General features: G+C 39.1%; 1 protein-coding gene across 1 annotated transcript in view; it reads right to left on the reverse strand.

Annotated features, from left to right (window-relative positions):
* Positions 1 to 15,052, reverse strand: part of SPAG16 (sperm associated antigen 16) — a 298,090-nt gene that overhangs the window by 164,300 nt on the left and 118,738 nt on the right. The window contains exons 12-13 of the mRNA XM_063317912.1: positions 12,066 to 12,209; positions 3,921 to 4,106 (exon numbers count right to left, since the gene is read on the reverse strand). Of these exons, the coding sequence (XP_063173982.1) occupies positions 3,921 to 4,106; positions 12,066 to 12,209 (330 nt within the window). The remainder of the gene's footprint in view (positions 1 to 3,920; positions 4,107 to 12,065; positions 12,210 to 15,052) is intronic.

Here is a 15,052-nt window from a genome sequence, read left to right on the forward strand (position 1 = left end):
TTGGAAAAAATTCCAGAAGCCACTGCAGATCTTTCCTAACTTGTTATTGTTTCCAACCCAACGTAATGTTAGAAAGAAACAGTGCAAAGGGGCTCAGGACTTTCTGTCAGCAGGATTTATTGGAGGTTGAAGCATTCTATGTGAATGAGAATTGCTGAGATCAGGAATCTAATCTGGGCAATGAAACAATCAAGTGAAGCAGCTTTTATAAGAGATTGTTGATTTATTTACAGGTATTTATATTATAGAAATAGGCAAAGCTCATATCCTACTGAGGATAATCAAAAGAGCATATGCACTGTGCATGCATGCCTGTGAAGAAGGACAGAAGGCGATGCCCTCCTATTAGCAATCTCCTAGACAAAGAACAGGCAGAGTGATAGACAAAGAGGGGACACAGAATAAATCTCCATCCTCCTGACCTTGTGGTCAGTAGGTCATAAAATACTGAAGAGTCAGAACATTGGATATGGACCTTCAATGGGATCACCCTAAAAAAACTGAATGGAACAGGATCAAATCTGGTGTGGGGAGAGAAGCCAACAAAGTAAACATCAAGTTCAAAGACAGGCTGGGGCCTATGGAGAAAAAGAATCCACAAAAAAACCCCAAAGCAACCTTATAGGAGATCCAGTTGGACTCTCCCTCCCAGTCATATGACCCAGAGGATCCATAGGATCTATGATTTCATCACAATGATGAGCGCCATGTCACACTGTTGTCATGATGGAAGCTCCTCTGCATTCAAATAGAGGACCAATGCATTTTACAAATGATATGCCTTATTTTACCAGCAAGGCAAGTAATTTTAATTAGTACTCTTTAATTCAATTAATGTTTGTTCTGCTTCTTTTTTGTGTGTCTGTGGGGGAGGGGAGTGTATCCTTATTTGCATGTATGCATCCACATGCAGAAGTGTGTCATATCCATACATCTGCTGAGGTAAAAAATATTCAGGAATACCTATAATTTCAGTTTCAATTGATAATTCTAGCTGACGTAGGACGGCAAATGGGCTATGTGCAAGGTTTGTACATATGTTTATTAGGGGAGTACAGATCATAGGCAATCTGCTTAGATGTGGCACACTTACAACAGGGAAATACCTTGTGGGGGCACATTCCTTTTCCTTTGCAAAACATCAAAGCAGAACTAATTGGTCTCAGTGGGCTAATCAATCTTGCTAACTGTGGCTACCCTGCATGCTTGTAAGCCACTGATAAATGAGTGAAGCCAAATGGCAAGCTATTCCTCTTGGGCATTGCCTTGCTTTGTGGCAAACTTTTGAAGAGGAATTTTGCTTGAATATCCAACAAAACAAAGCACCCCTTTGAATATACACATAGCCTTAGTATAAAAAAAAACATTTTGGGATCTAACTTGGGGGAGGGGGAGATGTTTTAAGGTAAAATGCAGGAGCTGTGCACTAAAGGGCGGTCTATAAACAAGCACTTGTCTAGATATGGGCAATGTACTTTGCAAGGGTCAGACCTGTCTAGTCCTATGTATGGAGGAACCAGGAAATGTGGCAGAAGAGGGGAAGAATAAAGGCTCCTGTTTACGGCACAAGTATTCCCAAAAATCTAATTGCAAAACATAGGATCGCATTATACACTGTATGTATAAACTGGTGGGTTTCAAATATGTTCCTCCTGTTCCACTACTGTTTGAAGCATTATTACCCAGCAATAAGCTTTCAAAAGTTACAAATCCTGGAATATAAAACAATCTCCCTCAAAAAGAAGATTAGATTGAAATTATCTTGTCTGCCTCTATTACCATATTCTCAACAGATCAAAAGTGATATCTTTGTTTTAAAGATAATATTTTTAGGGGGAAAATCCCTAAACTTTCTTTTGGACAAATGCATTCAGTTTAGTAAAATTAAACAAGTTTCCATCTCATATCAACTCTTGGGATATTTCATCAAAAGCATGAATAAAACAAATCTTGCTTATTCAACTATTTATTAGAGCTACATTTGATATTATTTATTTATTTTTATTTAATTTATTTTCTATCCCGCCTTTATTATTTTTATAAATACCTCAAGGCGGCAAACATACCTAATACTCCTTCCTCCTCCTATTTTCCCCACAACAACAACCCTGTGAGGTGAGTTGGGCTGAGGGAGAGTGACTGGCCCAAGGTCACCCAGCTGGGTTTCATGCCTAAGGTGGGACTAGAACTCTCAGGCTCCTGGTTTCTATCCCAGCACCTTAACCACTAGACCAAACTGGCTCTATTAGTATTAGTATTATATTATATATTATTTATAATATATAATATTAATAATTAAGTAATATTATTGTTACTATTATTACTTATTAATTTACAGTCCAAGATCAAACCAATACATTTCTGAAAATTAAGAAGCCTTCTTTCTGATCATAGGAAAAGTATATAAGGTGTCAATCATATGAACAGCAAATATGAAAAAATGAAACATGTTTTTAAGAGCCAGTCATATAAGTTATTGCAGGAGGAAACAAAGAAACAGGATGGAACACTACAATTATTCTCAGTTTCACAACCTAGGGCTGTATACCAGTATTATAAGTCAATGTAAAGTATCACATCTGCACAATTGAATGAGTGCCATTATTACTAAGTTCAGAAATTAACAACAAAAAGTGGCAAAATTATGGTCTTTTTCAATATATTACTGGACTGAAACACAAGAGGTAAAGGAAGTAAGATACAAAAGGTTCTGCTTCTCAAATATACTATGGTAGCAAAAGCAGTTTACACTAGAGTAAATCAGGAGCAATCAAGATACACAGTATTGTTCTGCAAAGGTCTTGAATACTGAGCTCAGTAAATGGGCAATAAAATATCATGCATGACAATCAAAATGGCCTTTGCAAAGTAATAATTTTAATAAACCAATATGATATGTTGGTTTGATCTAGTGGTTAAGGTGCTGGGCTAGAAACCAGGAGACTGTGAGTTCTAGTACCACCTTAGGCATGAAAGCCGGCTGGGTGACCTTGGACCAGTCACTCTCTCAGCCCAATTCACCTCACAGGGTTGTTGTTGTGGGGAAAATTGGAGGAGGAAGGAGTATTACGTATGTTTGCCACCTTGAGTTATTAAAAAACATAATAAAGGCGGGATAAAAATAAAAATATATATATAATATAATATAATATAATATAATATAATATAATATAATATAATATAATATAATATAATATAATATAATATAATATAATATAATATAATTGTGGTTTTCCTTGCATTGAAGGGCAATGTACAGCATCCCACACTCTAAGTTCTAATTCCTTTTGCAATCGAACAGTTCTGACTTCTGTCAAACTAATCTGTGCCTGCCATGTGATTGGGGAACTGTGGCAGGACAGGGTTATCTGATAAAGAGTGAGCGCCCATCCATTTTTGGCTCTGTTCTGCACATTTACTTGGGGAACCCAGTAATTATTTCTTAAGATTACATGAATGTGATTGTTTCATTTAAGGACAAAATAGCTACACTCTATTTATTTATACACACACACACACACATATATGTGTATATATATATGTAAGTTTGTATATGTGTATATATATATATATGTATATATATATGTATATGTATATATATAGTCTTTGAGTCAGTTTTTGACTCCTGGCAACTGCCTGGATTGCTCCCTGCAGTTTTCTTGGCAAGGTTTTTCAGAAGTGGTTTGTCCTTGCCTGCTTCCTAGGGCTGAGGGAGAGTGACTGGCCCAAGTTCACCCAGCTGGCTTTATGCCTAAGGTGGGACCAGAATTCACAATCTCCCAGTTTCTAGCCTGATGCCTTAACCAGTATGCTGAACTGGCTCTCTAAATTATTGTTTGTCTAAAAAGTCCACCCTTTTCTCCACCTGTTTAAATTCACACATTAAAAAAAAAATCAACATGTTATAAACAGTCACATACCTGTTCAGGTCCCAAACTTTGCTCGTTTTATCCATTGAGGCAGATGCCACAAAATTGCCACATGAATGCCAGGAACAGTCCCACACTGCATAGCTATGACCTTCTAATGTCAGGATGCAGCCACCCTTTGTGAAGTCCCAGATGCGAACTGTTGTGTCTCCACTTGAAGTAACCAATTTTGTTCCACTGCCATTGAAAAAGAAGAAATCCGATTTGCTCAGGAATGTTCTTACACAGCTGTTCAGCTAGATTTCCCAAGCCAATACGATGAAATATTTTCCATACTACTAGTATTACTATTATCATTTATTATTTTCAAATGTTCAAAGGAATCTGATACTTTATGTTTCTACTCTATAAGAATGTTCAGTACACTGTTGATTGGAAGCTGTGGGAAAGGCTGCCTGTTGTTTAAGTATTGAGTCAATAACAAAGTGGAGTAAGATGCAAACAACACATAACGCATATGATGGAGGAGGAATTCAGGCTTCAGTGTGATCCCAGTAACATACAGAGCAGACTGGTTCCATTTTTAAAGCTAGGCTTTCAGAAGGAAAGTAATTTGATTACTTATGATGTGTAATAGTTTTAACCAAGCACATTTTTAATATATATGACATTATTGTTTTTAATGTTTTAAAATTATTTCCACCACAGAATTAAATTCCTGAAGGGAGTAGGGATTATCCCCCCAAAACTATTTCTTGTCCAATAAATTGGAAAAATAAAGAAAAAAAATCCAAATCTAGTTAAATATACCTGACTATCCATCCTCGTGTATTACTATTATTACATATTTCATAGAAGAGTTTAACAGGAGTCTGATCAATTTAATAGAAGCTGAGAGTTAAATTCATTACCCTATATGAAAACTATGATTAGGCATTTTCCCAAAGGAATCTTACAGCAGTCTAGAATTATTAGCCTGCAATTTATACTTGCAAACCCCTTATTTTCTTTATCCTATTTTTCAACTTAATGCATCTTTAATATTTTTAAGGAAAAAATGCTTTGTGGTATTTCATAAATAAGAATAATCTTTATTGTATTACTTATACATCCACAGAGGAAGATCAGTCATAGAATTAATCATAGAATAGGAGGAGGTGATTTAGATCACCAAGTTGAACTCCCTACTCCATTCAGGAATTTACATTAACATATTTTTGAAAACCATCTATTCAATGTTTTTCTAACTTACATATTTCATAAAACATGATCATTTAAAGCTGATCATCACCAGTTTTAATAGACCAGTGGAGAAAAAGTGCTTCCCAGACTTTGGGCAGTTTATTCTAAAGTTCTTTGCTATATTTAAAACTAAACATCTATGTAGAAATACTGATCTCAGCTATTACTAGAAGAAAACATTATGTGTAATGTTAAAAAAACAAATGTATTTCTTTGCCAAAATTTATATGTCACCAACTCTTCTGATTCCAGGCAATTTATAACATGAGATAAAATACCAACAAAAATAATAAAATCCATTCATAAAACCAATAAATAATAAGAAAACAATTAAAAACTACAAATAAATCAATTGCTGGCTCAAATGAGTCTGAATGCTCTCTGAAGAGGACTGTTTTAATCATCTTCTGAAAGGTTACCAGGTAGGGGCATACCTAAATCTTGGGGATGGGAGGTGGGGAGGTGTTCCAGAGAGAAGGGGCCACTAAAGTCAAAACTTAGGTCCCAGTCCCCCTGCTTTCTTTTATGGTGAGTACTCAGAGCATCCTCTCCCTATGAGATCATGTAAGTTAGGCATAGAGAAGACAGTCCTGAGGGAACAAGGATTCAGATTGTAAGGGGCTGTATCACTAGCCTCTTGAATTAGTCCTGGAAGCCTACTGGCAATCAGTGCAGTTCCCACATAACAGGCAGTATTCTGATACACCAGCTAATACCAGTCAGCAAGTGGGCTACCATGTTCTGTCCCAGCTGTAGATTCCAAGGCATCTTCAAGGGCTATACCAAGTAAAGCAAACTGCAGAGAGGTGACAAAGGCATGAATTACTGCCTTCAGTTCTCCACTGAATGGAATTCTCCACTGTTTTGTAAAGATGTGATTTGTAAAGGAATCAGTTGCTTTCTATCTCCCCCTCTCTTTTTGGGGGTGATGAACTGGTTTTGTAAATCCAATATATCTAAAATATATAAAGTTATGGACCTTGTTCTCCCATCCTCATAGAAGTGAGACAAGATACAAGATCTCACTTGTTCTTAGATCTCCAACTACTTCAGACTACTCCTGTATCACCATACTATAGCTCTACCTGATATGTAACTATCTTCCCTTTATCCCATTTAATTAAATGGTTACTCTTAAGCTGTTACTCTCAAGGCATTCTAAAAACTATGTGTGTGCTTTGAAAATGACAGGAATGGACAGATATCAGAAACAGATATATGATGTTAAGGATGGATATTTATTTTATTATTATTAAATTTTTATCACCACCCATCTTCCCCCAAAGGATACATATCAAAGCCAGTGTGATATACTGGTTAAGGTGCTGGACTAGGAGTGGAGAGATCAGGTTCTGGTCCTCCCATGGGCACAGAGGACAGCTGGGTGACTTTGGGCCAGTTATTCTCTCTCAGACCTAATCTAGGTAGTCAGTCTGTCCATCCGTCCATCCATCTATACCCACTGGACCAGCATGGTAGATTACAGGCCATAACTTTCAACAAAGAGGCCTCATCCTGCAGGGGATTGATTCAGATTGATTATATAATTTATACATATGCACACACACATTAACTTAGTGATATTAATATATAACCCATCCACCACCCCCTGCCCAAGTGCTGCTGTGCTGCCTCATTGTGCTGCAGGTGTTTCTGGGAGGGATGAGTGAAGAATGCCAGGAGTGTATGCCAAGAGTATATGATCCCCACATGGTCACCCAAGGCAGGAAGATCATCCCAGCTGCCCAGCTAAAGCAAGCAGGCATATATTGGGCACATATTGGACACATATTGGGCAACAGCAAAATAGGAAGATGCTGGAAGTTGAAGATCAATTTAATGACAATAGCAAAAGCATCATTTCATACTGTGCAGGAGAAGGCAATAGTAAACCATACCTGTATTTTACCAAGAAAACCACATGGATAGAAAATATAAAATGACTGAGGATATAGTGCTGGATGTTGGGCCCCTCAGGCTGGATAGCACTCAATATGCTACTGAGGAAGTTTTCCGAGTATTTAGGATGTGGCTAGATTAAAGCCTTCCATGCTTCTTACTTTCCATTCTAACTGCTGGTGTTGCCATGTGGAAAAAGAAAATCTGAAGTGGGAACTTGGAATGTAAGAAGCTTGTGATGGAGTTTTTAAAGGTTAATAAAAGAACTCCAAGCAGCTAACAGCAATCTTGCAGAGTAGAAGTGTGAATCAAAACAGAACTTGCACATTAAGCTTAATTATGTTCAGAAATAAATTCAGTCTTCACACTGTACTTAGATGAAGAAAAATAGAGATAGCTTACTTTTATTCTGTAGATCTGGATACAGGTAGGTTCATAGTTGTTGCTGTTTATTCGTTTAGTCGCTTCCGACTCTTTGTGACTTCATGGACCAGCCCACCCCAGAGCTTCCTGTCAGTCGTCAACACCCCCAGCTCCCCCAGGGACAAGTCCGTCACCTCTAGAATATCATCCATCCATCTTGCCCTTGGCCGGCCCCTCTTCCTTTTGCCCTCCACTCTCCCTAGCATCAGCATCTTCTCCAGGGTGTCCTGTCTTCTCATTATGTGGGCAAAGTATTTCAGTTTTGCCTTCAATATCATTCCCTCAAGTGAGCAGTCTGGCTTTATTTCCTGGAGGATGGACTGGTTTGACTTTCTTGCAGTCCAAGGCACTCTCAGAATTTTCCTCCAACACCACAGTTCAAAAGCATCCATCTTCCTTCTCTCAGCCTTCCTTATGGTCCAGCTCTCGCAGCCATATGTTACTATGGGGAACACCATTGCTTTAACTATGTGGGCCTTTGCTGTCAGTGTGATGTCTCTGCTCTTAACTATTTTATTGAGATTTGTCATTGCTCTTCTCCCAAGGATTAAGCGTCTTCTGATTTCCTGACTGCAGTCAGCATCCGCAGTAATCTTCGCACCTAGAAATACAAAGTCTTTCACTGCTTCTACATTTTCTCCCTCTATTTGCCAGTTATCAATCAAGCTGGTTGCCATAATCTTGGTTTTTTTGAGGTTTAGCTGCAAGCCAGCTTTTGCACTTCATAGTAGAAAGCATTTAATCATCACTGGATGATAAAAAATGGGGAGGGCTGCATTCTGCAGCACTTCCTGCTTGCATGTCTGCCAGAAGGGTAATGGAGATTGTTAATCCCCAAGCCCAAGGAGGAGGAGGAAGTGGAAATCAGGTGACCCATGTGACATCCCACAAGAGATGCGTTTGCTAGAGAGATCCCCTTATGCTTATGAGACAATGCTGAGTTGACCCCTGATAATTCCAACAGCTTGAACATAGGAAAGTTCAACACAGTGAAAGATGAAATGAATTACACATTGACATCTTAGACATTGAGATGGACTGGAATAAGAAACTTTCAGTCAAAAAAATCACACTGCTTACCACATGAAAAACAAAGAAGAAATGGTGTTGCTTTCATAGTTAGGAAGGATATTGTCCTGTTCAGACTATGAGGAGGCCAGGCAGGTTTATTATCAAAACCATTCTTTATGAAATAACTATTTACAACAATAAGTTCTTATGATCAAGAGGTAGACTGGTTCCAATCAAGACCAACTGGGTAACAAGAAAACCGACAAGGTTGCAGGAGGAGACTAGCAAAAGAGCGGAGCAGGATTCGCTGATGGGAGCTGGAAGACTAGAACAAGTTAGGGCATGTGGCACTTCTGGAACTGGAGATGAACGTACATGAGCTGGAACACCACTCAAACTAGGCTGGCACCGGGAAGCTGGTTGAAACTGAACTGGACTCGCTGGACAAGGCTTGGCTCTGGACTGGGCTTGGTGACTCAGGCTGGACTGGAGACTCTGGGCTGGAGACTCGGAATGAGGCTGAGAACTTGAAGAAAGGCTGGACTCGGCTGAAGATTCCGGACTGGGCTGAAAGCTTGGCACATGACTAGGCTGGACTGGAGATTCTGAACTAGGCAAAGGGCTTGAAACATGACTGGACTGGATCACAGGTTCTAGGCAAGATTGAAAACCCAATTCACAACAAGATAGATGTGAAGTTCCTGAACAACGTTGGACAACCAAGACACAGCTAGACTGGACTGGAGATCCTAGGCAAGACTGGAGGTCAAAAGCACGACAAAGCTGTACTGAAGACTCTGGACAAGGCTGGTAGCTAGAAGCACGACAAGACGGAACTGAAGATTTTGGGCAAGGCTGAGGACTTGAAGCATGACGAAGTTGGATTGGAGACTCTGGACATGACTGGAAACTTGAAGCAAGGCTGGAAGCACATCTGGAATGCATGCAGTGGCAACGAAGAGGTCCAAAGTTGGACACGAGGCTGAGGTTGCTGGGTTCAGCAGGGAGAAGATCCTCTGTGGCAGCGGTTGCAGGATCCAAGTCCTCTCTAATAAGAAACACTGGTGCTGATTCCCCTCCTGCTACAGACGCTGTTTCCAATGAGGGTAAGAGCTCTTCCGCTGGAACTGAGAGCTCGAAGGATCGGTTATCTCCAGCAGCTTGCTCTTTGTGCATCTGCCTTTATGCCGATCCTTTGTGCGCCTATTCCCTTTTGCAGCCAATTGGGCTGCCTTCTCCTTTGCGCACTTTTCGGCACATCTTTCGTGTGCGCTGATTGGAGGATTCAAATCCTCCTCTGAAGACTGAGCAACCACTCACGCCCTGGTTATCTCCCATATAGATTACTGCAATGCGCTCTACATGGGGCTACCCCTGAAGAGTATCTGGAAGCATCAGCTGGTCCAAAATGCAGCTGCGCGGGCTATTTTTGGTGCACCTAGGTGGACACATATAACACTGTTGCTGCGCGAGCTGCACTGGGTGCCAGTTTGCTTCCGGGTCCAATTCAAGGTGTTGGTTATTACCTTTAAAGCCCTACATGGCATGGGGCCAGGTTACCTGAGGGACAGTCTCATCCCCGTTACATTGGCCCGCCCCACCTGATCATCCAGAGAGGGCATGTTAGGGACCCGTCCATAAGGGAATTTCATCTGGCGGAGTCCAGGAAGCGGGCCTTCTCTGTGGTGGGCCCCGCTCTCTGGAATATCTTGCCCCTGGAGGTGAGGCAGGCCCCTTCTCTCCTGACCTTCCAGAAGACCCTGAAGACCTGGTTTTGCCGTCTCGCCTGGGGTGGGAAAGGGAATAACTATTTTTGGGGATGGCTCGCACCCTAGAGTCCCTCCCACCAGCCTGGATTTTACATTTCTCTTGGATTTTATTTATTTATTGGGTTTTATCATAATTGTTTTATGTGATTTTAATGTTTATGTTTTATGGGGAATTTTATTGTAAACCGCCCAGAGTCCCTCTTCTGGGGGAGATGGGCAGTGGCTAAATATGAGCAATAAATAAATAAATAAATAAACCAGCGTCTGTGAATTCTCCCATGCTGCTGAGTCATCTCTGGGTTTTGCTTTCCCAGTTTCTGCCTGGTAAGTTTCTGTTTCCCCCTCTGACTCAGAAAAAAATTGCATTTTCTGAGTCAGAGGCTGGCTGGAACCTCACAGATATAGCAAGAGCAATACTTGGCTGCAATGTAACCAATGACCAAATAATAATTAGACTTCATGGACAACCCTTTATGAATACCCAAGTTTTTGCTCCAATTCCTGATGAAGAATAGAAGGTTGATGAGTTATGATCAGGTTCAATTTCAAATTGATAGAACATGCAAGCAAGCAAGCGGCTAGAGACTGGAATGCCAAAATTCAAAGGAGGAAAATGTAGTTGGATTATCTGGCTGTTAACCCTACTAGGTAGATTAGACCAGGAAATCAACTCCACAGGAAGGCTAAAACTATTGTTATTGAGATTGGCTATAATAACAGTTGCAGGTCTGACTGTGCTATACCTCCTCCTTCTTATACTTCAATGAATTCTTATGTGAACATAATCAGGTATTGGGGTCGGCTTAAAATTAATAGATAAATTCTAGCTACAAATTACAGGAATCTCAGAAAGTAGAGAAGTTAGTCCAGGCAGTCCTTGTTTAACAACTGACTTGTTTAGCAACTGTTCAGTTACAATGGTGATGAAAAAGTAACTTTGCAACCAGTCCTTGCATTTACAACCTTCACAGGTCTGTAAAGCAAAGGAAAGCTGAAGTAAGATCATAGGCACAGTCGTGGTTTCACTTAGCGACTGCCTTGCTTAACAATCAAGTAGCCAGTCCCAACTCTTGTTGCTAAATGAGGACTACCTGCATAAAAATACACTATTGTGCCTGTATGCACCTTTTCTCTATGGGACCCTGCATCTCTTACTACCATGTCCCAACAATCAAAAACTGCTACCTCACAGTTTACTAGATTTTCTCAAAGATAATACATGATACATAAGTATTCAGCGTGACCATCTGCTAGTTCTGTTAGTAACCTAGGATACAGTTCATCTGGTCACGGGACTTTAAACTATTCCAAGCTCCAATCGAAGCAAATATGAAGGAAGGTTTGGAGATGTTGTATGAATCAGAACAGATTCAAGCCATCACATCCTGTGCATGCACATGTACCCCAATACAGAAATGTGAACAGTATAAATGAGAGTTTTTCCCCAAATCATATAACACATTATGCTACCTTCTGGACTGAAGAAATAAAGTCTGCTTCTCCAAAGTAACATTATATTTTTTCTTTGATTTATAATGATAGTAAAACAATTACATTCTAATTGTCAATATCTTGTATGATTGCTGATCTACTATTGAGAGAGAAACAACACAATTTTCTCTGGGTAGACTGGGGAAAACACCAATGACAAAAATAAAATTGACATTAAAATAAGAAATTAACATGTATTTCGTTTGTCTATATTATAGACTAAAAGATTAAATTAGATGAGACTTAGAAATGTGATATACAACCCTGTGGACTAAAGTTTATGATGTACTGAAAGTAATCAATTTTAACAGATTAAAGCCTGAAAGAATCAATGCTGGTTTCCAACACTATTTTTACTCACGTTGGATGGAAGCAGCATCCAGAAAGCCAATCAGTATGACCTTCACCCTTCATGATAATGTTCCCATTAGGAAAGGCCCACATTTTCCATAAGCGATCATCACTTCCAGTGACAACAATATCTTTCCTTGGATGTAAAGCCAAGCTGTGGGTAGCAAAAAGTGGAGATTAAAACTGAACAAAACAATATAGTTAAAAAGTTGAAGAGCTCAGAGAATAACATCAAAAGAGGACTCTTAGATTCTCTTCCCCATTCTTTGCTAAGCTAACTCTTGCTATCAAAAGGGATTTTCCTAGCATGAAAAAGCATAATAAGGGAATGAGGTTGGAAATGAGCAAAGATCAACACAGAAGATGTTTTAAATCTAAAAAGCCCAACCCTTCCTCACATTCTCAAATCAGCAACCATTAGGGCAAACTACTGTATTTACCATAAAGGAACATGAGCCTGAATTTTGCCCCAAAAATCTATGTGCTCCTGACACACTTTTACTGCTGACAAGTCCGTTGGTTTCTACTAATAATTGTTTCCAAGCTATCAAATCAATCTCATTATGACCTCCTCTAGTCTTCCTGAGTATCATAGTGTCAGAGTAACTGGTCCATTATTTTTTGGATCCTCCTTCCCTTCCCTTTGAAGATAGAGACAATTCACCAGTTCTCCATAATTTCTCAAAGATTACATTTCTCAAAGACCACCCAGTTTCTTCAGGACTCTAGATGCTATTCACTTGGAGATTTAAACTCTTTCAAAATAAATATATTTCCTGACCATGTTTCTTTCAATCTAAAGCTTCAATCCTGATCTTCGGAGTTGCCTGGTGGAATGCTCTCTCTTCTTGTGGAGAAGACTGAGGAAAAATAAAAACTGTCTAGCTCTCCCCAGTGGTGTCCACAGCAGCTGTCACCGGCTTTAAAATGGCAGGCACAACTGAATAATTGAAATTGCAATGAGTGCAACACAAGTTAAAAAGAGGGAGGGTTTTGGTTGTCTGGGTCACCCATCAATTTGAAGCCAGTTACTGATGCCCTGCTCTTCCTTATTTTTGTTACCTGTTTCTATTTTCTCATCTACATGAATTCTTGTCTCTTCCTTAAATTTTGAACATAATGTAAGCTTTCTTGTTGTTCTTTGCCAATCTCAGTTCATTCTGAGCTTTATTTTTCCTGACACTATAATTTCAGGTACCTGCTTTTTCCTGGCTATTTTGATTACACTCAGACTTACTTTTCATTAAAATCAAGAATTCTAACATTACATGGTCATTTTCCCTAATGTTCTGCTACTTCCTAATGCTAATGTTTCTGAATGTGAAATACATCATAATCATATGCAACTTCAGAATTCAGCCATATCTTATTTTAGATGCTTAGAATGAAATGCATATTTTTTTTAAAAAATTCCCAAAGTATGCTACACTTCCCAAACCATGAACCCTGCCATTCTCTAGTCTTGTTTTTTTCATCAAAAAGTAGAATTCCACCACCACCACCAAAAAGGCTTATAATTTCTACCAAGTCTGGTTGCTGAAAATTACAAGTATAGCATATCAGAAAAAATACGCTCCTGCTATTGGAATATAACACAGGATGTACAATTCATAGAGTTTCCTGCTCTTTAGTTTAATAAAATGGTCCTACAGAATGCTAAAATTCCTCAAAAATTGTACAACCAGAAGTGAATACTACTTAATTAGTAGCTGGGGGAGGAGGAGGTGTCGTAAGTATGCTAGGGTTGCCTCTTGAAATAAGAAATCACATTAATCCTCCAGAGAGTACCACGTGTGTAACATTAATTAGGTGTTTTATTCAGCATTGTTAAAAAGTTTTATTGCATCTTTGTTCACAGGATCTTCTTAGGGCTTTGCAAGCTTTGGATGAAATACTTCAGACACCAGTTAAGTGCAGCTCTCTGCTATTCATTAAATCAGTGTTTTTTCAAACCTCCACATGAGCCTGAAAAGGATCTGCGGCTGCTGCTGCTTTAAGAACTGCTTTAATTTTAATGAGTGGACTCCTTAAAGCAGCAACAGCTTTTTTTTAGTCAGCAGAGAAGCCTGAAACAAGGTCTTCTTTAATGTACATCAGAGGAGCTGAACTTGCCCAAGTTCTGAAGCTTTCTCCTGAATCCTTTTTAAAATGTACACAACTCCACTAATTATTCCAAATGCGACGGTTTGGTAGGTTCAAATTAAAGTACATTGAGATGGTGTATTTCCTGTGATATAAGTATACTTTCCATCTTTCTTTAGCAGAAGACTGAGTCTCATCATTAGGAAACTATGCAGAGGCCACTGCTTTTACATTTACCTGGTTCATTTATAAACCTAATGAATAATTTAATTCTCTTTGAGCATGACTTAAAAAAGACACACTTGGGCAAAAATATTAAACTAATGTTTAAGAATTTGGGTTACAAAACACAGACGCTAAGCAAATTCAAAAGAAATGTCTTTCTCCTGTCATTTTATTAAATACATTTGTTAAGGATGAGTGATATGGCTGTGATTCCTCTTAGTAAGGCTTTTTGCACTGTAGAAGTGATGCAATTTTTGCCTTATTAAGGCATTAAGGTAATACAATACAATACAATAATACAATAATACAATACAACACAATACAACACAATACAACACAACACAACACAACACAACACAACACAACACAACACAACACAACACAATACAATACAATACACACAGCCTTGGAACTTTGACTATTATTATTATTATTATTTTGGTTCTGTGCCTGCATTGCACAAGCCTCTGCCGGACTTCCAGTAGTTGATCAGAAGTGTTGCAGAAGGTTTAGCACAAGCACAGAAATTTCTTCTGGCTTTTGGAACTTTCAGAAGCGAGGAGAAATGAAACAGTATAGCCATGTTACTGCTAGAGTGAAGAGGGTATGCCCCGCTTTTGTGAAATAGCTTCACAGGAATTCTCTCCACAAACCGCCACTTGAGTGTGGCATTCATTTGAGCGTTTGCAC

Source organism: Candoia aspera, chromosome 1, assembly GCF_035149785.1.
Source record: "Candoia aspera isolate rCanAsp1 chromosome 1, rCanAsp1.hap2, whole genome shotgun sequence".
Lineage (NCBI taxonomy): Eukaryota > Metazoa > Chordata > Lepidosauria > Squamata > Boidae > Candoia > Candoia aspera.